The sequence below is a fragment of the Anopheles stephensi genome, chromosome 3, assembly GCF_013141755.1.
Source record: "Anopheles stephensi strain Indian chromosome 3, UCI_ANSTEP_V1.0, whole genome shotgun sequence".
Classification (NCBI taxonomy): Eukaryota; Metazoa; Arthropoda; class Insecta; order Diptera; family Culicidae; genus Anopheles; species Anopheles stephensi.
In genome coordinates, this window is record NC_050203.1 from 1,121,186 (window position 1) to 1,142,295 (window position 21,110).

Below are 21,110 nucleotides of genomic sequence, written 5' to 3' on the forward strand. Positions count from 1 at the left end.
ATATTAAAACGCGACTTTTTGCTACTTTATTTTAAAAAAATAGCTTTATTTTAAAATAATTCTGTTATTATGGATCTCAAAGAGCCAAACGAAGGTCTAAATATCAATTCCAAAAAAAATCAAACAGCATCAGCTTGACATTTGAGCACGAATCATGACAGCATCCCGATTCATGATCAGCTATTCAGCACATTTTGTAAACAAAGTCGACCAAAAAAAAAGCATAACAAAGCAATGGAAGAAAGCTTACGTTTGCAGGTGGCTGAATTGCGGCAGAAAATCGTGGAGTCTAGCAAAATTGTGCAGCTCTACAAAACGCTCATCGATGCGTACATTGTGGTATAAGTTGCTGTGTAAAACATTCTTAGCGATTTGTTTTTTGGCATTAATCTCTCCCTCCTTCTGTTGTAGGATTTTTTCCATCTGAAGCACTGGAACAATTTACCTCCCAGTTGGAAACGCTGTTTCGACACGGTCCCCATCCAACAGCTTCCGGAACTTCTTTCCTTTGAAAGTAGGAACAATGAATCAAATGTGTGGCCTTTGTCAGTGTTAGCCTTACGCTCGCTTTTTCGTCGTCTGGTACACACCAGAACCAAACCGGCCGAGAACCCTCAAAAGCCACCGCGAAGCTGCGTGTATCACAAACAGTCTGGTTTGTTTCAAAAATCGGTAAAATTGAAAAAGCGGCATGAAATCGAACAATTCGCTGGCGACTGTTTGCGTGAGCCAGCCGAAAGGTTCGGTCGCACGCTGGTCGACATCGGTTCAGGGACAGGGGAATCTGGCCCGTACTCTTGCCTACGGATACGGGTTTCGGGTGTGTTGCCTTGAGCAGAATGAATCGTTCGTCCAAGTGGCAAGGTGAGAGCAACGCGCTAGTAAAACGTTTGTAAATTCGTTAACAACCAACGCGTATCATTTGCAATAGGGAAAAGGACGCCGAGCTTTGGCGCCGGTTGACTAAGCTGGAACCAGCATTAATTGGCTCCACGATACATCCGGTTCATCTGCAGGAGAAAGTTAATCTCGATCACATTGACCCTGTAGGCTTCGTGCAACTCCTACGAGTTGCGCTTAACGTCGAAAAGGAACAAACCGATGGCTTCAGGTTCGGACTAATCGGTCTCCATCCGTGCGGTGATTTAGCTCCATCACTGCTCCGACTATTTCTTGCCTGCCCGGAGTGTCGGTTCGTGAAGCTCGTTTGCTGTTGCTACATGAAGCTTTCCTGCGACAACTCAACACCGAACGCTGCGGCCAATGAATATGGATTCCCGCTTAGTGAGTTCTGTCGCACGTCCAAGCTCAGCTTAAGCTACGAAGCTCGCGAAATTGCTTGCCACGCGATTGAGCAGTATCGAGACAAGTTGAAAAGCGACTATGGAGAGCTGAAAGTACACGCGTATCGAGCTGCCATCGAGAGCATTATTGTTCGCCTGCGACCTGACTTGAAACATTCCGGACTAAAAGGCGGCATAAAGGCAACGGAGGCGAGCTTCGACGAATACTGCCAACGAGCGGTAGACGGAGGGATCATTATACCACGGGAAGAGATACAATCAGAAGAGACGCAACAGAACCTTGCTCGATGGGAAGAGGTTGTAAAGTTTTATACACTAAGACTGATGTTTGCACCGCTCATTGAAACGATCGTGCTGTACGACCGTCTGCTGTTTCTACTCGATAAAGGTACTACCGGAGTAAGGGTCCAATCGTAGCTCTTAATGATAGTTTTCCCCTCTTAACAGGTGCTGATACCCGCATCGATGTCCTATTCGATCCATATCTTTCCCCACGGAATCATGTCATCACGGCGTATAAATAACACGGAACGTACGACCTTTACCGCATTAGCCTGCCGAGCCAGCCTACCGAGGCCCGTCGTCCATTTGTTACATTTAAATAAACAACTGTTAGCTAATATTAAATACCCTGGAATTAGGAAGCTGCAAAGCAAAGCGCCAAAGCTGCTTTTCTACACGGTTAATTATGTCTAGTTGCACAGTCCTCGTTTCTGGTCTAAGTCCTCCGTCCGTCAAGTCCATCCTCTAGAGATCACAGATCGTGTGCTGCAGTAGGTAATGCTTCCGCCGAAGGGAATTGTAGTGAAGCAGTTTGGGGAATGTTGCTTAGTCTCCTAGCCCTCATCTACGGCCATGTTCCGTAGCGGCATCTCGTCCGTTCGTGAAGCTCCCTGTCCGGACCGGACGCAAATAACGCGCGCCATCAGTATCACCAGCAGGCTTGTCACGATCAGTGTGCTAACAATGGAAAATATTCCAATCGAACCAGCGGTCAACGCACTGCTCATCCCCGGCTGGCCACCGGCATAATAGTGGTCCTTGGACGTATTCTCACCTTCGTTGCGGGCAACCGTTGGTCGAGGCGTTGTGGCCGATGGTCGTGGTGCTGAGACTAGACGGAACTTGTGCACCATCTGCGGATTCAGCTCCGCCACGTACACTTCCGATCCATCGTCCAGGACGGCCAGCTCGTGTGGATTACTGAACGCATGCCGTGGGTTATTCGGCTGAAAGCGGCCAACCACCTTTCCGCTGTCCATCTCCAGTATAAAGCCTCCTACTGGCACCACCGAGTTGAACACAAGGTTAAGCTCCGGCCCATTGATGGTGTACAGGAGTCCACCGTCGGATGATATGTACTTTACGCTAAACAATCGACTTCCCATCTCGGGACTGCTGTACTGGGAATGGAATGTCGCATTACCGGTGTGGAAACACTGCACACGACCCTGTTCCCGATCGGCCACGCACAGCAGATCACGATCCGGTACGACCGTTAGTGCGTGCGGAACGGCAAAGAAATTCACCGGCACAGGTCCGGGCCCGAGGTCAAAGGTGCGTGTCAGTACGAACGAATTACGTCCCCAGGACAGGATCGGGGACACCTTCCGGCGAGTACTTCACGATACGACCATTGCAGTAGCCGTCTGCGACGAAGAATTCGCCACTCTTCAACACCGCAACGGCTGTCGGTTTGCAGTAGTGGTACATATCGTTGCCCGGTTCGAAAGCGAGTTCCGAGCGTTAGGCACGGGTTCGGTCGTCGAATGGTTCAGGTCGAACTTGAACACCTGATGCAGCGCCACATCCGTTAGCCAGTAGTTCTGCTCGTGATCGATCGTTAGCCCGTGAGGCATGTAGAACAGGTTGGCACCCCATTCCTGCAGCAAACTGCCCGTATCGTGGGTAAACTTTAGCACCGTATGATTGGCTATTGGACCACCCGCTGCATCTTGATACACATCTTTTTGGTCGAAAGTCTCCAAACTCCAGACGTGCGATCCGCGATGAAATATGACCACATTACCGGCCCCGTCAATAGCCACGGCCGTCACCGATCCTAGTTTTCGATCCAAAATCGGCCAACTAGACACGTACGCATATTCTGTGGAATGACAAGCAGCGCAATCGCATTAGAGAAATGATCGAAGCAACACCTGGCGACCATTATCGTCGTTACCGTGAGCACCGAACCGTGGAACGATGGAACTGGTCCCGTTATTATGCGCTGCCTGCGGTCTCCCTTCGGCCAGGCGGCGTGTGCGTTAAAAGCACTACAAGTATCCACAAATCACCCAAAAACAGTGCTGCCTTGTGCCGATGGGAGAGGTTTTTGCGATGCTTCGTGCACATTATTCGAACGTTTACTACACACTACTGGCGGTCGTAATCTACCGGAACTAAACAAAAAAAAATTGCGTGAAAAGCCTTATCGGATGACGAACCGCACACAACTACACTGATTTTGATAAGAAAACACAACAAAACGAATTCACTCCGAGAACGAACGACGGCTCGACTCAGTACTTCTGGTCGTCATGGATACGTGCACGTATCACCGAATGATTGCCATCCAAGCTGTGACCGTGAAGCAGCACCGGCTGTTCATTCGCACAGAACTGTAGCATTTTCAAACTTGAAAACTTCCGCAGCAACGGCTTCAAGTCAAGATCGCTTTCGATTGGACGTCATTACTGTTTACACAACTGTTCAGCACGTATCGATCAGGAGGAAAACTGCGAACACAGCATCAACAACATCGCAAGGAAGTGGAAGTTCTTCCTTCTCACCGGATTTCTCTCGTTCACGTTCACCTTGCGGAAAACGGGAGTCTTTATGGGCTGGTGTTTATACTGCCGGGTCAGAAACTTCACAACGTGATCGTTACGGGATGGGGCTTTCGTTTCTGTTGCCCATCAATTCAAGCATCGATCAAATGAGGGCTTGTTTCCGGAAACTTGATCTCTGAGCCATTTCCTCTCACAGACAGATTCTCATTCATTCTTATAATAACTTGTGTGACTTCTTTCGATCGATCGCTAAGAATAAACATTTCTCGACCCTGTTTAAAATGATTCCATCGATAAAAATGTATTTCAAACAGCGTTTATTGATCAATTCATCAAATAATCTTTATCTTCATTAAAGTCATCAATCATAAATTACGATAACATTCTTCTCACCGTTGCGATCACTTGCATCTACAATAGATAAAGCGCGACCAACACGTTCTCTGTCGAACGGGCTGGCCCGACTATCGCTCGACTTACTTGTTAACATCACACTGCGTTCCTCCTTCCCTCTACGATCCCTTTATCGCTTTTCCACCATCGCCTTTTTGTTGCACCAATCGTTTGCCGTATTGCAAATTAAACGCTATCTCAGTGTCCCACAAACAATCCCGGGACCGCACACAAAGTACACGACGACGCTGGACCACTTATCCGAGAACATTTAGAAACATTGATAGATCAAAAACTTGGTCATAATATCTTTAAATCACATAAACACGCTCACACCACACAGACGTTAAAGAGCGCCATCGCACTCGGTAAGAACTAAGATCGGGGCATAGTCGAATTTGAGAGAAATACTAGTCAACTTAGCCTTACCTATCATGAGAAGTCACGTACACGACGCTGTACACAGCTCAGTTGCTTCCTTCGTTTCAGTGACACAGAATCAATCGAGCTCTCGAATTGACTATGCGAAAGGTGAGGAGTTGGCCCCCACCGGGACGGGAATTCCATACAACGACTCGAAAGGGGGGAAAATACTGAAGTAAATCACGAATCACGGTTTCGAATGGTGATGATGGATGATTGCTACTGCTGGCTGCCCCTGCAATCGTGTGCGTGTCTCTGCTGTCTCGTGTCCCGCCAGGGTCAGACCGTTACTAGAAATGGGACTGCTGCTGCTGCTGCTACTATTTGGTGGAAGGAATTTTCTCCAAAAAGTCCAGCGCCAGCACGAGCTCGACCTCCTCCAGACATTGCTTGGTGTCCTTGTCGGTGTCGCTGTACGAGATGTGGGACGGCCAGCGCATCGAGAGTGTCGAGAAGAAGCCGTACAGGTCCTGCAGCGTGTTTATCGACTGGCAGGTCAGCATGATGTGCTTACCCTTGGTCGTTTGCGTTTTCTGCCGTTAGAGGAACTCGGTTAAGCAGTTGTTTGGCCACAGACAAAATCCAAACCATTATCCACTTACCGGCGAGTGAGATGTGTAACGAAGGTCCATCAGCTGAGATATTCTTGACACGTGCGGTATGAACGCCATCTTCTTCTCATCGTATCCGCCCGTTTTGTGTAGATTCTCGTTCTGGCTGCTGACGAATGCCCACCGGTACCTGGCGAAGGGCAAGGACAAGCTTACGCATCGGAATTGCCGTTCAGCCACATCCACACAACAAGTACTTACATCTGAAAGTGGGGCAAAATGGTGGCCGGCAACACGCATCCCAGCTCTAGCAATTTGGCCGTCTCCAGCTGCACCATGCGCCAGTGCGGATGTCCGTACGAGTAAAGCCCGTTGCTTGTGTTCGTTACCCATGCCGTGTCCAACCCCGACAGCATACGAATGTGTTGACTAAGGAGAAGAAACCTCATGTTAGATCAAACCATTCCTTTCGACGGCGGAATTCGCCTCCTCGCCCGGTCACATCAAAGACTTTTGTTTTCTCCACTAAACTAAATGGGCACGGCGAATGAACAGCAAGCGCGTTCTGTTCGCCTTAAATTCATGTGCAAAAGAAATTGTTCTTACCTCGATTGGGACCTTGAGTTTTATTTTGCGAAGTTGGGCATGAGTTGGGTGTTTCAGTGTTTTCAAATGATGAAACACAAACAACCAATGAAGAAACAGTGATTTTGGTTTGTGTGTATGTGTGTGTGTGTGTTTCGGTGGGGAAACAGTGAAAAAAGACAAGAGAAAACGCGTATATTTAGTCAAAAACTATGAAAACGTTACACCCCGGATATAGTGAACAGAAATGAACTGCAAACAAAAGATCTACAGAAAGGAAGTAGAGCGTGAAACCAAAGTGTCTAAAACAACTCAAAGACAGAATCGAAAAAGAAGGGATTAAACTACGGAATCGAAACCAAAGTAGTGTGAGGTTAACAACAATGAAAGCCAAACAAAAAGGGAAAAGAAAGATTACCAACGCTAGCTAAACCAATTCCAATTCCCCGTACAGAAACCGATTTCATACCTAAATTCTTCCGTATCGGTCAAAAGCTCCTGTTCGATCGACAGAAACACTTGGACCATTTCCGCGATGATGATTGGCCACAAGCTGGTCACATGGTCGGCCGACATTCGCAGCAGCAGCACACGGAAGCACAGGAAAACTGCGGACTGGATCAGTGGGACCACCTGCGGGAGGCGCAAGCTGTTGGCAAGTTGTTCTGGAATTGAAGATGAGCTATCCGTTATCGGTGTTCCCGCTTGCGTAGTCTCGCTTCGCTTTACCTTGAATTTCTGGCATATACTTGTGGTACTGATCGACTTCGCTACAGAAAATTATAAACGCAAGCCGCTTCAGCACGAGTGCGCGCTGCTCGTATTCCTGTTCCTTGGACGTGAATATGTTCAGTGTTCCGGTTTGCGCTAATGGTAAACGATCTGAAGAGTACGGAAAGGTATTATTGGCCGTCGATCCGCGGAGGGTTTCGCGCCGCTCAGTGCTCCACTCACTCATAAGATCTCTAAAGGTAGTATTATCACAGGTCATCAAACTATCCAGGATAGTTTTCCAGTACGGCAAGCAGCGACTGTCCATTTGGAAGAAGGCCGTGTCCAGCAGCAGATCCAGGGCATCCTTTCGCCAAGCTTTACGAATGTACTGGAAGTGGGAATGAAGGAAGGTAAGATCGCATTCCTACACGTCACCACCAACGTCCGTACCTGATACGTGCTCAAGCTGGCCAGCAGATTCGAGCAGGCGTGAAACGTCGGAATGTTCTTCACGGTGTGCGTTTTAAGGTAAGGCACGATGTTGTACATGACACCGGTCACGATCGCCGTCACCTTGTCCTTTTCCTGCGAGCTGAACGCGACATCGAGCAGCGAGGCCAAAATGTTGGCCAGAATCGACTGGGCCTGTATCGAGTAGTGCTGGCTGGACGGCATCAACAGCCCATCCTTGCCCGTGCTCTCGATCGAGCTAAACTCTTCCTTCACCGACAGGTTGCGCCTGAGCCAGGTGGTCTGCTCCAAACACGAGCCGGCCACATTCGATACCGCTTCCACCAGCCGCGACGTCACGTCGTGCAGGTCGCGAAGATCTTTCTTATCGGAGAACGGCATCGTTGGGCATCGCTGTACAAACTCGTTCAGGATGGAAAGTGCCACAAACTGGGCCGTAATCTGCAGTCCCAGACAGTCCTTCAGCAACGCGTACAGGGAGCTCCAACAGTCGGTGTATTGCGCAGGTGAAACGCCCGATATGAGGAAAAAGTACAACAGCTCCAGCGCGCTCACTTCCAGATTTAGTCCCGCTGGTGGCTGATAGATGGGCGGTGGACTCTTGATAACCTGATGCATCGTTTGTATGAAGGAATCCACCGACATGATACGTATGCCGGTAATAAGCTTTACCAGCAGCAGTTGATTATCGCTCGCCTGTGGCAACGCCTTGGACATGATGTCGAAGAAATCCACATCGGAAGCTTCATTGGCCGCTCCTTCGCTCGCTGTCGCTGGCGCCTTACCCGACGCATCGTTATTACTACGCTCGTACCAAGCGACTGCAATTGCGGTCAAGAAGTTGGTGCCGTAGTGCATGGAGATCGGACTCAGAAACTCTAGCAGCTGATGCTTTCCACGCCGGAAGTCACTGATGCTCGTCTCCCAGAGCGTTGCGATCGTGATGATAATACGCGGCAGATGACTCAGTATAGCCGCTTTGGCCACTTCCTGATGATTCTTCTTCACCTGCTGATTAACACCTCCGCTAAGCAGCGAGGACGAATAGGACAGAAACACGTTCATTATGTTGTTGATGATCTGTCCCGATTGATTGGCAGCGGCCGATGTCAACCCATTGCTGGAACCCGTCGATGCGTTAAACATACTGGCCAGTGAAATCTGTTGAGAACTATCTAGCAGGCAGTAGTGGGCAAGTACCGTGATTGCTTCGAGCTGCGACACGATGTAGTCGATCGACTGTACCAGGATCCGATCGCGTCGCGTTACTCTATCCAAATTGTTGCACAGCTGATGTATCACACTGATCACGATATTCGTAAGATTGCCTGGAGGCAAACAGGTCAAGCAGGCCGTTATCATGTCGGTCCAGTTCTTGTGCACGTGCTGCAGCCGATCGCACGCGAGCGCGGACAGGATCGTTGACAGGAACATGGGTTGCTGGGCGAGCAGCAGATTCGGGGTGTACCGGTACGTACGCTTGGTTTCCGGCGCGACTTTAGTCGGAGAAGCGCTCGAAGTAGTGCCAGAGCTCCCGCTCTTCCCGCTCGCCGTTGAACTCCCAGCGATATTGGGTGTCCCCGAAGCTGCCGCCGTTGCTGCAGCTCCTTCTCCACCGTCCGCCCGCTGCAGAGTGATCTCATGCTCTAGCTTCAGCAGTGCCAACAGCAGCCGAAGAAGCTCGATCTGGTATGCTTCCGCATTCTGCCGCGTGCTTTCCGGATCGCTGTACCGAAGAACCTCATCCGCTGGGCAAGTGTAGCCACCGGGGCTCGAGAAGTAATTCACCGAGGATGCCAAGCAGTAGAGCACAATCTTCTGCACCTTACACTTGTCCAGCAGGTCCGCTACGTAGTTGGCAAGATTTTTGCCCACATCCCGAACCACCGCCAGCAACTCGCCGAAGATTGTGGTCATCAGCTCGATGCACTCGAGCTGAATCTTGGCGTTCGTGTTAAAGTCGTCCCGCGACGGTTGCCGTCCCTTGCCATCCCTTCCCTGGTCGGTCTGATAGCTGCGCGTGTAGTACAGGAGCACGGTAAGAATCACCTCCAGATACATGCTTCCCCGATACAAATTCTGATGCTCCGAATCGTCCCGCGCTTCCGTAAAACCTTTCCCGAAGATGTTCCGTCGATGACGTAGCAGCAGCGACTTGATCTGCCCGCTCGAAACGGATGTGGTCACCGAGAGGCACAAAAAGAAGCGAGCATCATTCGTGAGAATGTTGCGCAATGTTTCGATCGTGTACAGCACCTGCTTCGTATTGAACACGGACTCGTACACGAGAAAGTGCGTGTGGAAGGGATACAGCTTGTTTCCATTGCGCCAGCTCTTGATGCGAGTGAACGTCACCTTGGGAGGAGCTTTTTCTTCCTCACTGCCGGCCGCTCCCGACTCGCCCCCGGATGTGCTGGTGGCGGTGGTCGTTGTGGTCATAGTAATGCTACCATCCTCGTTTGTGATCTCATCCGTGGTGATGGTTCCGTTTACCGAGGGCGATAACCCATTCGTTAGAGTATAGGAAGAGCCGGAAAGCAGCGAATCCTCACCAGCACCGGAGAGGTTCCCCGAGGAGATGAGATACGTCTTGCGATTGCGGAAACGATCGCTCGATTTGCTGATAAAGTCCACTATCGGACCGTCCTCCACGTACCGCTTAATAGGTTCATTGTCCACGTACCCTTCGGATCCTCGCAGTCTACTGTTGCGCTGTTTGCCTCTTGCATGTCCCGCGAAGTCCGATTCACTATCGTTTGTATCGTCCAGATCGGACGTTGATCGGTGAAATTCTTTCTTCCCCAGATGTGATGTTCCCCCCGGCGTTGCCAGAGAGCTCGGTTCCGATATACCACTGTCCATATCACCTGCTGCTAATAATCCCATGGAATTGGAACGATTTCTCATTCCAGCGCTCTTCGCCGACAATTGTTCCGACTCCAGCGGGTTGATAATCACCGAGATCTTTCCATACTGTCCTTCATCTTCTCCCTGCTCGGATGGCAAACCACCACCTTGCTGTGTCTTCTTTCCAACGCTCTCGTTCGTGACGTAGTTCGACACAATCAACTGTCCGCCACTGCCAGCCGTGCCGGATCGTCCCGAATCGCCTCCCTTAGAGCTTCCACCACCACCACCACCGATGGAAACGCCAAAGATCTTTTTCTGAATTGACCTGATAGGGCTTCGCTTCTTCCCCAACCCGGCAGCCGGATCCATGTGATACCGTATCTGACCGTCTTCCGAGCTGACCGCAAAGCAGGCCAGATTTAACTGCACATCCGCATCGGCCAGCAGCTCCTTTTCCCATTCGCTCACCGATCCACCGTTCGTCGTGCCATCGTCCAGCTCGGCTCCTGCGCCGGCACCTCGCAAACGCTTGGGACAGAAAACACTCAACCGTTTCGTGCTTTCGTTCAGCAGAATCTTCAGCAGTAACTTCAAGATGCGCCCGATATCGCCTCGCACTAGCGCTTCTCGTAGCCAGTTTGCTGTCTTCACCTGTATCGATACGTTTCTCGGCAGGGTAAGCGAATCCAGCACCAAGAACAGCAGCTTCTCGAACTCATTCCCGTGGTATGTGTCGCGGCCAAGCTTCCACAGCAGTTGAAACTTCCGGAAGCCCTCCGAATCGATTTTCAGTTCCGTCTTCGCCAACACCGGAATTTGCCACAGGGCGTGCAGTGCGGACGGATCCTTCCTCCGAACGGTGCGCTCCACCACGCCCCTATAGTGACCCTCGGCCGTCTCATCATCGTCAAACAAGCTTTGTGGGACGAGCAGACGATCGATTATGACATGCTCCGTAAACCGGCTGTCGAGACAGTTGTGTAGCCGGTACAGAAGTTGGCTGATGGTGCGTGCTTCCGGTCGAGACGCGTCCAGATACTCCCAAAGCATCGTGGTCAACACCTGGAACACTTTGGTACGTCGCTCCAAGCAGTTAACGTGCGACAACTTTAACAGAGGCATCATCAGCACGATCGTTTTCCCATTGCCGGAGTCTTTCGACGATTTCTTCCCATTCGTGCGCAGTAAACCGATCATATCGATCAGCGTTTGGGCCGCTGAGAGCTGTGTGTCGAGATCGCTCACGAAGATCACTAGCACCGTAAGTGCTTTCAACCAACCGGGCACATCGTCCAACCGTTCCGCGTGTCCGCCCTCGTTACGATAGCTTGGAAATGAAGACATTTCCGTGAGCACATTACAGGCCAGCTTCAGCGCGTTTCGCAACGACTCACAGACGGGTGTACGAGAGACTCGCGACAGTTTGTCATTGCCCCGCACCAATTGCGTTATTTCGTACTCCTGCTTTCGACTCATTTCTCGAGCGGGCGCTTTCGCCGCGGGTGTTTCTGGTCGTCCTTCCACCGATTGAGCCAACATTGCAGTGAGCTTCACTCTCGAAGATTGCGCGTTTGTTAACAGCGTCTCAAACACTGCATCCAGCTCGCACATCAATGTGTTTATGACAACCAAATCCTGATCGTGCGCCGCGGCTGATGGGTCATTTGCGCTGAGAACAACGTTCCCCTGCAGACTGACTTGCTCTCCGCACGAACTGTCCACCTGAGACAACAGCTTGCGACATATGTACAGCTCGAAAAAGGACACATACTGCCGTATACAACGGTCCAAGATGGGACAGTCGGGTAGCTGAGCTACTGCAGCGGAACCAGCGCTTTCCGTGGACTGCACCTGTATGAGGATTCCTCTCCCAGCGAGTGCCGCTTCCTCCGCTCCATTACTGCCGGTACTGCTGCGACTTCGAGTACTGTTCGAGTTGCTGCTATAGCTACTGCTACTACTGCTGGTGGTGCTGCTATTACTACTGCAGCTGAACCGCTTCCGTCCCTCGATCGGCGGCTCCTCTTCCGCGCCACTCGCCAGCTCGTTTCCACTGACCCCGATGCCGTTTTCTAAGTTTGGCGTCGAACTCGCCCCACTTATCTTCACCTCTGACTCCGCATGGCTAAGCTTCGTTTTGCTACCCTTCAGCGAGCCCTCCCGGCTGGAGTTTAGCTCGCTCAGCTTCGTGTATGACTTGGACTTTTTGCTCTTTTTACTATACTTTCCACTGCTCGGACCAGATCCCGATCCTCCGCTGCCCTTCTTGTGCAATCCTTGGCTTGAGCTTGATCGCTGAAATGTGCCGTTCTCCAGCACCTGCAGAGACGTTTCGTGTATTTTGGAATCGCTGCTGCTCTTCTCCAGATTGTTACACTCTTTCGTCCCATCACTCTGCAGCCCTGTGGCATTCTGTGGAGTAGCACTGGCACTTCGACTCAGCGAAAGATCAAACACCTTTTCCGACATAATCATAGGCTGGATTTTGGACACTATCTTCACGAGCAACCGCAACGAGCTCGCTACCTCGACCGAATGCATATTGCTCTCGTAGGTCGTGAGCATGGAGATGAGCGATAGTAGGAACTTGGGCAGATGGACACGCGTCGTCTCGTTGTACATCTCCAGCGAGAGCGTCTCCAGTAGGAACTCAGTCAGATGGCAAACCTCCACCGTGGTGGCAGGGCCTGAATCGATCTGTATCGGGTCTGTGTCGGTACGCTGCCGCTCCGGCCGGATTGCGGCTTCACGGTACAACCGTGCCATGTAGTTCCATATGTACGCTGGATCGAACGTCGAGAACAGCAGGTTGGCGGACTTTTGCACCTCCAAGTTACCGTTGCACAGCGATATTGCACGAATGATGTCACAGAGCAGATCGTCCAGAATCCGGAGACCAATTTCTGCTTTGTCCAGCAACGAAATCAGTATCCGATACGGACTGAGATCAACTGGCGTGTGTGTTATGCTCTCCTTTAAGATCATTTTGAATGCGGCTATGAGGCGTTTTTTTGCGTGTCGCTCGAAATACGTGTTCGGATCGTAGGGTTCGGATGAATTGCCGGACGCAGAAGCGGCTACTGTGGTCGCGCCTTGCATATGTTTGCCCATGCTGGTGTCGGCGCCAAGCAGCCAAGAGTAAAGACGCCGGTTCAGCGACATGTCCCGTCGCAGGATCGTGTTGAGAGCCGTCTTGACCAGTCGCGTAGTGTACATCTCCGAGAGCAGTGGATCGTGCATGGGAAAGGCCAGCAGTAGAAATTCGAGTGTGTTCCGCTGTACCAGTATAACGGCATCGTTCAGACAACTGCAGAGCCCGTTCACCATTAGCTCCACACTGCTGCCCAACAGTTCTCGTTGGGCGGCGCAGGGCATCTTCTTGTTGTAGTGCTCCAGCACGTACGTAATGGCTGGCAACCGGACGGACGCATTCGTCACAATGCACTCCCACAGACAGGTGTAAAAGCATTCCAACTGCACAGCGATGCACACCTTATCCAGCAGCTGGTTCGTACGCTCAAAGTGATCCTGGCCGGCTTCCAGGCCAGGGAACACACCACTCAGAAATCCGCTCAGTGCGGGTCGTAGCTTCTCGCCGAGCGGTACGAAGTACTTCTCGTAGATCGATAGCAGGGTTGGTCGCACGTTCATGGCCGAGTACCCCAGCAGCGGAAACAATCCTGCACTGTAGATAAACAGCTCGTGTGCGAGCCTTTCCACCCCGACATTGCTGAAGATGACGTCGTACGACTCGAGTGCCTTCAGATGCACACCCGACGGTAGTGCCGGATGCATGCATTGTGCCAGCCGTTTGGAAATCTTGATCCGTCGCGGAATGATTTGATACTGTGCGTTCGAGGAGATCACTTTGTTCAGCTTGCCTAGCGCCGAGATGAGATCGGCCCATTCGCTGGAATATTCAAAGTTCTTCAGCGCCTTATCTATGTTCGAGATGTACACGCGGTACTTTTGTTGCTTCATCAGATCGTACTCTTCCATCATGCCGGACCCGTTTGCGGTGTCCATGGTTGGCAGCGTGTCGCGTTTTACACCTTTTGGACCGCTTGACGAAGCTAAAAAGAGAAGGAGAGCAACAGAAAAAAGAATGAAAATTCAAAACTTCTGAACAAACACACGTTTGGAGGTTGTTTGTTTTAACAGGTCCCACCGCTTCACCGACATCCGCTGGAGACAGGGGAAAAAAGACAAGCATAACCCGCACATCGTACCACATGTTGCATAGCATTTTTTTGGGGGCAACATGGCGATAACACCACGACGGAGACACACCACCGAAAAACCGGTCGTTCCAGGAAACTTCAGCGATTCGGTGTGAATCCCCCATCCGAAGTAGTAGATACCGATCGGGTTGGAGTGCCGATTGCACGGTGTGAAGAAGATATCGATGCGTGGTGGTTGTGCATTATGGAGATGTAAAAAGCACACGCAACCAACCCAACTGTATTGACTTCAAGAAAGCAAGATAAGTAGTCGGGTGTAATGCACACGGACTCTGTCAATGGGAAGATAAATCGCCTAAGGCCACAAGAGATATCCTCACTGTCTGGTTCGTTAGGTAAACATCCTCCACTCTTCTACCGTTTCGTTTATCGATAAGCTCGCAGATATTCGAATCCCTCCTGCTGGTGAAGGTTGTTCTACCACCATCTGGCTGCTGGCCTGCTAGCGAACGACTTCAAGGTGTTCACCCGTCTTGAACACACCTTGCTTTTTCTTGCTGCGCGTTTTCATGGTGCTCCATCAAACTGCTACCAGAACACAAATCCGAGTAGGTCTGAGGTTGCAAAATTCGCCTTTTCCTAAACACTCTGCTTCCAACACGGCACAATACGCAGTGCTCGGTTGCTAGATGATGACGACAGCGACGACTGGCTGCTAATAAGCGACGACCCCCTCCAGTGGTCGTTGTCGTCGTCGTCGTCGTAGTGTCGTGATGGTGGATCCACATCGCACAGGGTCGCACACACAGCAGCAGCAGCAGCAGCATAGCAAAAGGTGATTTACACTACACCATTGTGTGCATGATTGGTGACTGTGGGGTGGTGGGGTACTCCCCGTACTCGCTGCTAGCTAGTTGATGCAATTTTCGTGTGATTCAACAAAAACCTATCAGCACCGACCGGTGGGCGGAAGGAGCAGCGGGCGTAGGGTTCGAAAATATGCCTTTGTATTTGCGTTATACGCGTTGTCGAACGATTCTGATAAGAGCTAGGGCCGGAACGGGTCGAAAATTCCGATAGTGGGTTGCCGTTTTCATCATAGAACAAACAAATCGACAGGCTCGGGGAGGTTTGACTCATCTAACTGCACTAGGAGGACGACATAGGTGGACCAGCCCAACTTCTAGCGAAACGTTACGATCGCAGAACGAGCGGCAGGAACGGCAGGTATATTGCGATGTTCCTTTAGCCAACATTCAGGGCACCGAACCACTCACCGACACAGTACAGTTATCTGTGGTGCGTTGTATGCGCAAGGGTGGGAAAGGCGGAGAACACACCAATCGAATTACGAACACCCCCGACTGGCTTGCCATAACACACTTCCCGGTCGCCTACTATTCGCGAGAAAACTTATGCGTAGTTACGTGCATTACTGCGCCTGGGGCCGTTGGCGCTCTAGGGTTGCTACGATTGTACCCCACATACATATATTGTCAGATCCGTTATCCATAAGCCGCGAGAGCTGGCTCCCATTCATTACTTACGTGTGTTTCTTCTTCACGACTGCTCTCTCATGTGCCCGTTTCCACTACGCGCCAGCACCCCCAGTTTCTGGAACAGCTGGCTTACCCGGACACCCTCCTCCCCTCCACACACACACGCACACACACACTGCCGTTTGCTCTTTAGCGCACTTGATCTATTTCTTTGTGTGATCCACTTTGCTGCTCCTACTGCCGATGCTCGCACCGCGCATCATAATATCTCTTGTGGGATGGTTTTGTGGTTTTCCAAAAACTCACTTCACAAACACACACGCAGACACTCAGATACACAACTCCACGGTGCCACCCACCCAATTCTTGGTGGCGAGCGAAGATGCTTTTCCCGATGCGAAACTGCGGACGAAATGTTGTGTGTTGTGTGCGCGAAGCAGAAGAAAAAAATCGATGATGTCAACGTAGATAAACAAGGTCTCGCACACAGTTTGACAGCGCACACAGAACAAAATACCCATTGTGCTTTGCTTCTCACGGAGACGGAGCAGCAATTGCAACCACAATTCACTCGCTGCGGTGACCTTTTTCGTGGCGGAGCGTGGCGTAAGGTCAATCCGTTCTGGGTTTTCTGCGAAACTGCAGCCGCGCGCGGTCCACGCGTCCGTTTGCTTTCGCGTTCTCACAATTGCCTTTGTTGACCTCCAGTGCGGCGAGTGTGTGAGTGTGTATTGCTATTTACGTGTTTTTCCTTCTCTGTCTCTCTTTTGTTCTTGTTCCCCAATTTGACACACCACGTCAAAGTGACGTTTTGGGGGGAAAACAAACTCAACTGTCAAACTGCGGGTCTGCGCAGCTTCCATCCCCCCTTCTCCCTCCCACATTGTTGAACCAGAAATGCACCCCCATCAATATTGGGGATGAAGGTGGCAAAAGGAAGCCTCGCAAATGTCATCGGGTGCAGAAAAAAGGATAATGCGAGGGTTGAAAACAGACCACTGAAACACTCTCGCGTAGCATTCCTGTACAGTGTAATCTAATAGACGGGAGGTGAAGATTGCAGAACCGATTCAGATAATGGTGAAACGCACCTAGGACACGGGTTGGTCAAGGCGTGTTTGTGTGTGCGTGCGCGAGTGTGTGTGGTGGCCCGTATCCGGTGCAGGCAAAAGGATTCTCCCACCCAGCAAAAGGAGGCCACACTCGCCGACCCGATTATGAAACTAGGTCCCTGTCCCGTGAACGTGCAGCAGCGAGCAGCGTGAATCGCAACGGGAAAGCGCTCTGGCTATCTTCGATTGGTGGCAACGACGTCGACGGTGGGGTCGGTGGTGGCTCGCGCTACCACGGATCGGTCAGATGGGCATGAATAAGGCGCTGCTAGTGTTTATTGTGGCCAGCGGGTTTCTACTGTTTATCTACGCCAACAGTAGCGTTTTCAATCGGCACCTGGTGCAGAAGGATGCGCCGGAACGGTTGGCGGCGGCGGCAGCAGCGGCCCTGGTACACCACAACCATCAGCACCACCACAAACCGCACGAGGGGAAGCACCGGAATGGGACGGGAAGCGAAAACGGCACGAGCGATATCGCGGCAAGCAAGCTGAAGCGCGTGAAGTACGTTTCCAAGGGCACGAACGACACGGAGTACAACATCTTCCTGATCTACACGAAGGAAAGCCAAAACCTGATCCTGCACAGTCAGCTGGAGCTGTTTCTGCGCAGCCTGCTGAAGTACAGCACGATCGAGCTGCATCTGCACATCATCACGGACGAGCAGAGCGAACGATCGGCGGAAGAGCTGATCAAGCAGCAGATCGAGCGATTTCACCGAACCGCATTCTACACGCTGTACGATGTGCGGGACTGTGCGGAGAAGATCAGCGACATCGTGCATGGCATGATGCCACTGTTCAACTACCGGTCCGGCAGCTACTACAGCGATGCCTTATTTCTGCTGTCGCTTGGGCTGCACCGTATCGTCGATCGGAACATGCGCCGGGCGATTCTGATCGACTGTGATGTCGTGTTTCGGGCATCCGTAAAGGAACTGTTCGATCAGTTCGAGCTGTTCGCACCGGACCAGCTGTTCGGGTTGGCTCCTGAGCTGACGCCCGTGTATCGACATGTCCTTTCCCGCTATCGGATGAACAATCCACAGACCATCTTCGGAAGTCCTTACTACATGGACAAACTACCCGAGCAATCGGACGTACTGCCGGCATCTGCGAACGAAGTGTCGCACAGCATGAAAGCAGCAGCGAGCAGTGAGATTCGACGGCATGGATACCCGGGATTGAACTCCGGGGTCGTCATGCTACACCTGGATCGCATTCGACGGTCGCGACTGTACGAAGAGATCATCAAGGAGTCGACGGTGAAGAACATGGCGGATAAATATTCCTTCCAGGGCCATCTGGGCGATCAGGACTTTTACACGCTGATGGGATTCGAGTTTCCCGGGCTGATCTATCGGTTGGATTGCGTGTGGAACCGGCAGCTGTGCACGTGGTGGCGAGAGCACGGCTACAGCGACATCTTCGATCGGTACTTCCACTGTGAAGGCACGGTCAAGATCTACCACGGCAACTGCAACACGCGGGCACCGGAATAGGTCGCTCTCGCTCCATCTATCTGTCCTCCTTCTCTCTTTGAATCCTCCGACTCGTATGTGTTCGTACATTCCAGTACACCCCCCAGCGTCCATTTGTTCTTCGACATTCCATAACTGTAGAAGCGTTCCGTTTGGCCATAGTAGCATCTAGGCGAGTAAAGTTTGTTGTAGGATGAGTTAAGTCCGATCTCAGCGCGTCTCTTTGCGCCTAAACAACACACACACACACACACGCACGGTCGGTCGTATCCTTTTGGCACGATGGATTAGGCGGTTTTATGTTTGTTTGTTTGTCTCCTAGACGCCCCAGCTCTTCCATGACGCGCCTATCGATCGTATAACGAATCGTATAGCGGGTTTGTCGGAAGTTTTTAAGAAGAACGACACGTGTCTACGTCCGTGTGCAATAATGACTTCGTTCTTGTGCCTTTGTTTTAATTGTTTTGTCCGTAGTTTTACGCTAGTTTCCTCTTGTTATGCAACGAAATGATTTTATATTGTTAGCCCTTAGTTAGTTTTAGCCGCGCCTAGTGCATTTATACACTCTCGTTAGCTGTCAGTGTGACCGTGTTGAATTGCTAGAGGGAATTGAGCCGACATGGTTTTAACTAATGCGAAACCCGTGCATTTTTTGCCAGTAGGGAGTGAACGAATAAGAATCAAATTAGGTTAGGTCGTACAACAAAACAGAAGAACAAACGCGTACCACGCAACATCGCAGAATCTCTTCAATACCGTTTATCATTATCACGATCAAACACGAGACACAGCAATCGCTCGTAGTAGGAAAGCGCGGCCACAGAGATCCATCAGATCCACACCCTTTACATGGCCTAATCATGCGCTGGACGCTGTGTGTCCCTATCCAGTTGCTATCCACAAGGTCGTTGATAACTCTTGCGAAATTGATCGAATAGAAAGGAAAAGCGAATAATAAAAAAACAAACCATTTTTCCCATTTTTGAAAGCATCGTTTATTAGAACAAATTTACCGGAAGAGAGTTGCGTATCTGAATGTGTACTGGTTTTTTTTTTGTAATACGTAATGGGATGCACCTGGAGCTTCTCGGAAGAAGACGCGGGAGAGTATTATTTGAACTGTCTAGAAATCCTATCGATGTCTAGGAAATGCCGGTTTGCAACACAAAGGTGCGCAGTAAAATGGTTTTAAAAAGTGGATTAATTTACAGGAAAAAGAAAACGAAACAGAAAAATAACCACCAGAACGATAATGATGCTGTAGAAAACCTTCCGGATCGAGTACTTCCGATCGAGCGCCAATAGGGTCTGGCGCATGGAACTTCGCACATCCTCCATCATCTCGTGTTGCATGGCTGTCGTACGGCGTCCTCCTCCAATGGTGCTGCTGCTGCTGCTCATCGGTGCGATCGTTTGTCGTCCAGGTCGGTAGCGTGATGCTGATGGCGGCGGTTCGTCGTACATGTCCCGCGGTGCGTACGTCGAACGCATAGACGAAGTGGACCCTTCGAATACTGTTCTTCTTGAGGGCGAGTCCCGGCCGAGTCCGGTGGGCTGTTGAACGGCTTCGGCACGTAGACGGGCCAATCGTTTGGTGAACTCGCTCAAGTACGGAGATTCCGGCGCATCGATCTTTTTCTCATTGCGAACCGTCGTCGAGGGGGATGAAGCAAATGTTGGCAAGACACGTTTCGAGGTGCTCGTACTAAAGGACACCGGTTCCGGTTCAGCGAAAGTGTTCCGTTCCTGCCGTTCCTTTTGATCGGACATAGTGCTGAATGTTGCATCGCGTACCGTGCTTCGTTCCGAGGGTGGTCGTAAGAACTCAGGCAAGATGCGTCGCTTCTCTGTATTGCTACTGTACGACGACGGTTCCAGTTCCTTGTGCCTTCGGGTCGGTCATCGTACCGGTACTGAAGGTACGGTACATCTCCGTCGTTTGCGCTGTCGTTTGCGTGTACACTGGTTTCGGTTGCTGCGGTGGCGGCATGGCAACCGTTGCGTTGGAATCATCATCATCATCCAGCACTATCACTTCATCCATCTCCGGTACGTCGTCGACATCCATCTCCTCCAGGATCGGTTCCGATGGCTGTGAAGACACTGCCATGTGATGTACATAGGATGTTGTCAGCATGTCTGCCCGCGACAACGATGGACTGGCCGATTTGCGATTCCGACTAGTCAGTGGAATCATATCATCATCGGAATCCTCCAATATAGCCGGCACTTTCGGTGCTGTTTGTGACGAGGCAGGTGGAGCATCATCCTTATCCTTCACCGGAGTAACTCGTCCCGAACGACGCTTCGACGCTGACATTGGTTCCGATGGCAATGGTTGCGACAACACCTTCGCTACCGGTTGTGACGACACCTTTCGCTACCGGTTGCGATGATGGTAAGGGTTTTGGCGGCTTTGCTGTCGCTACCGTAGCGATCGTAGCCCGTCTGTTGGCCGATTCCTTTTTGCTCGATGGCGCTCCCCTTTTCGCCGCTGTCTTCTGCTGACTACCGCTGTCCTCATCGGAAGAGTAGCTGGTGATGTTCATCGTTTCACGCCGCTTGCCATTAGTGGCGATGTGGTTTCCGCAACTTTTTTATCAGAACCTTTCGCGTCGTGGAGGTCACAGGCATGTTGGCCAGCCCGAACTCCAGCAACTTCAGCCGAAGCTGATCGTTCGACATTTCATCATAACTGTCCCCCATTATGCGCGTTCGGCAAAGACACTACACAACGATTAAAATAATACTTTTA

General features: G+C 51.1%; 5 protein-coding genes across 8 annotated transcripts; 2 read left to right on the forward strand and 3 right to left on the reverse strand.

Moving 5' to 3' along the window:
• Positions 1 to 70: 70 nt before the first annotated feature.
• LOC118512088 (protein RRNAD1) lies at positions 71 to 1,990 on the forward strand. Its single transcript, XM_036056051.1, is given in 5 exon segments — positions 71 to 339; positions 412 to 771; positions 773 to 864; positions 932 to 1,692; positions 1,752 to 1,990. Coding segments are annotated over 5 exon segments (1,395 nt in total). The 5' UTR covers positions 71 to 234; the 3' UTR covers positions 1,829 to 1,990.
• On the reverse strand, positions 1,854 to 4,586 carry LOC118514168 (peptidyl-alpha-hydroxyglycine alpha-amidating lyase 1). Its single transcript, XM_036060829.1, is given in 5 exon segments — positions 1,854 to 2,264; positions 2,362 to 2,908; positions 2,910 to 3,038; positions 3,041 to 3,411; positions 4,577 to 4,586. Coding segments are annotated over 5 exon segments (1,065 nt in total). The 3' UTR covers positions 1,854 to 2,256.
• LOC118512043 (protein dopey-1 homolog) lies at positions 4,382 to 16,327 on the reverse strand. Of its 4 annotated transcripts, none has more exons than XM_036055866.1 (9): positions 15,542 to 15,679; positions 7,213 to 14,156; positions 7,003 to 7,150; positions 6,778 to 6,930; positions 6,518 to 6,713; positions 6,070 to 6,081; positions 5,725 to 5,892; positions 5,515 to 5,653; positions 4,382 to 5,445 (listed from the first exon to the last, which is right to left on the reverse strand). In XM_036055866.1, the coding sequence occupies exons 2-9, from the start codon at positions 14,107 to 14,109 to the stop codon at positions 5,233 to 5,235; spliced, it is 7,926 nt and encodes a 2,641-aa protein (XP_035911759.1). In that variant the 5' UTR covers positions 14,110 to 14,156; positions 15,542 to 15,679; the 3' UTR covers positions 4,382 to 5,232. The 4 variants fall into 4 exon arrangements, with proteins under 4 accessions (XP_035911759.1, XP_035911756.1, XP_035911757.1 ...); XM_036055863.1 differs by lacking the exon at positions 15,542 to 15,679 and adding an exon at positions 14,808 to 14,982; XM_036055865.1 differs by lacking the exon at positions 15,542 to 15,679 and adding an exon at positions 15,812 to 16,327 and having other exon boundaries at positions 4,393 to 5,445.
• A 321-nt stretch (positions 16,328 to 16,648) lies between these two features.
• Positions 16,649 to 19,343, forward strand: LOC118512092 (xyloside xylosyltransferase 1). The gene has a single exon (XM_036056056.1). The coding sequence runs from the start codon at positions 17,123 to 17,125 to the stop codon at positions 18,374 to 18,376; it is 1,254 nt and encodes a 417-aa protein (XP_035911949.1). The 5' UTR covers positions 16,649 to 17,122; the 3' UTR covers positions 18,377 to 19,343.
• Positions 19,344 to 19,555: 212 nt separating this feature from the next.
• LOC118512122 (otefin) lies at positions 19,556 to 21,088 on the reverse strand. Its single transcript, XM_036056100.1, is given in 4 exon segments — positions 19,556 to 20,228; positions 20,230 to 20,668; positions 20,706 to 20,940; positions 20,942 to 21,088. Coding segments are annotated over 4 exon segments (1,467 nt in total). The 5' UTR covers positions 21,062 to 21,088.
• Between the last annotated feature and the right edge of the window lie 22 nt (positions 21,089 to 21,110).

What these genes read in the sequence shown, in the direction of transcription:
- LOC118512043 (XM_036055863.1), bottom strand. Translation starts at nt 14,835, where the DNA reads ATGAAAACGCGCAGCAAGAAAAAGCAAG. An exon ending in TACCTTTAGAGATCTTATGA is followed by an intron (nt 6,931 to 7,002) that starts GTGAGTGGAGCA and finishes CGTACTCTTCAG; the next exon opens with ATCGTTTACCATTAGCGCAA. An exon ending in GTATATGCCAGAAATTCAAG is followed by an intron (nt 6,714 to 6,777) that starts GTAAAGCGAAGC and finishes CTTCAATTCCAG; the next exon opens with AACAACTTGCCAACAGCTTG.
- LOC118512092 (XM_036056056.1), top strand. Translation starts at nt 17,123, where the DNA reads ATGGGCATGAATAAGGCGCTGCTAGTGTTTATTGTGGCCAGCGGGTTT.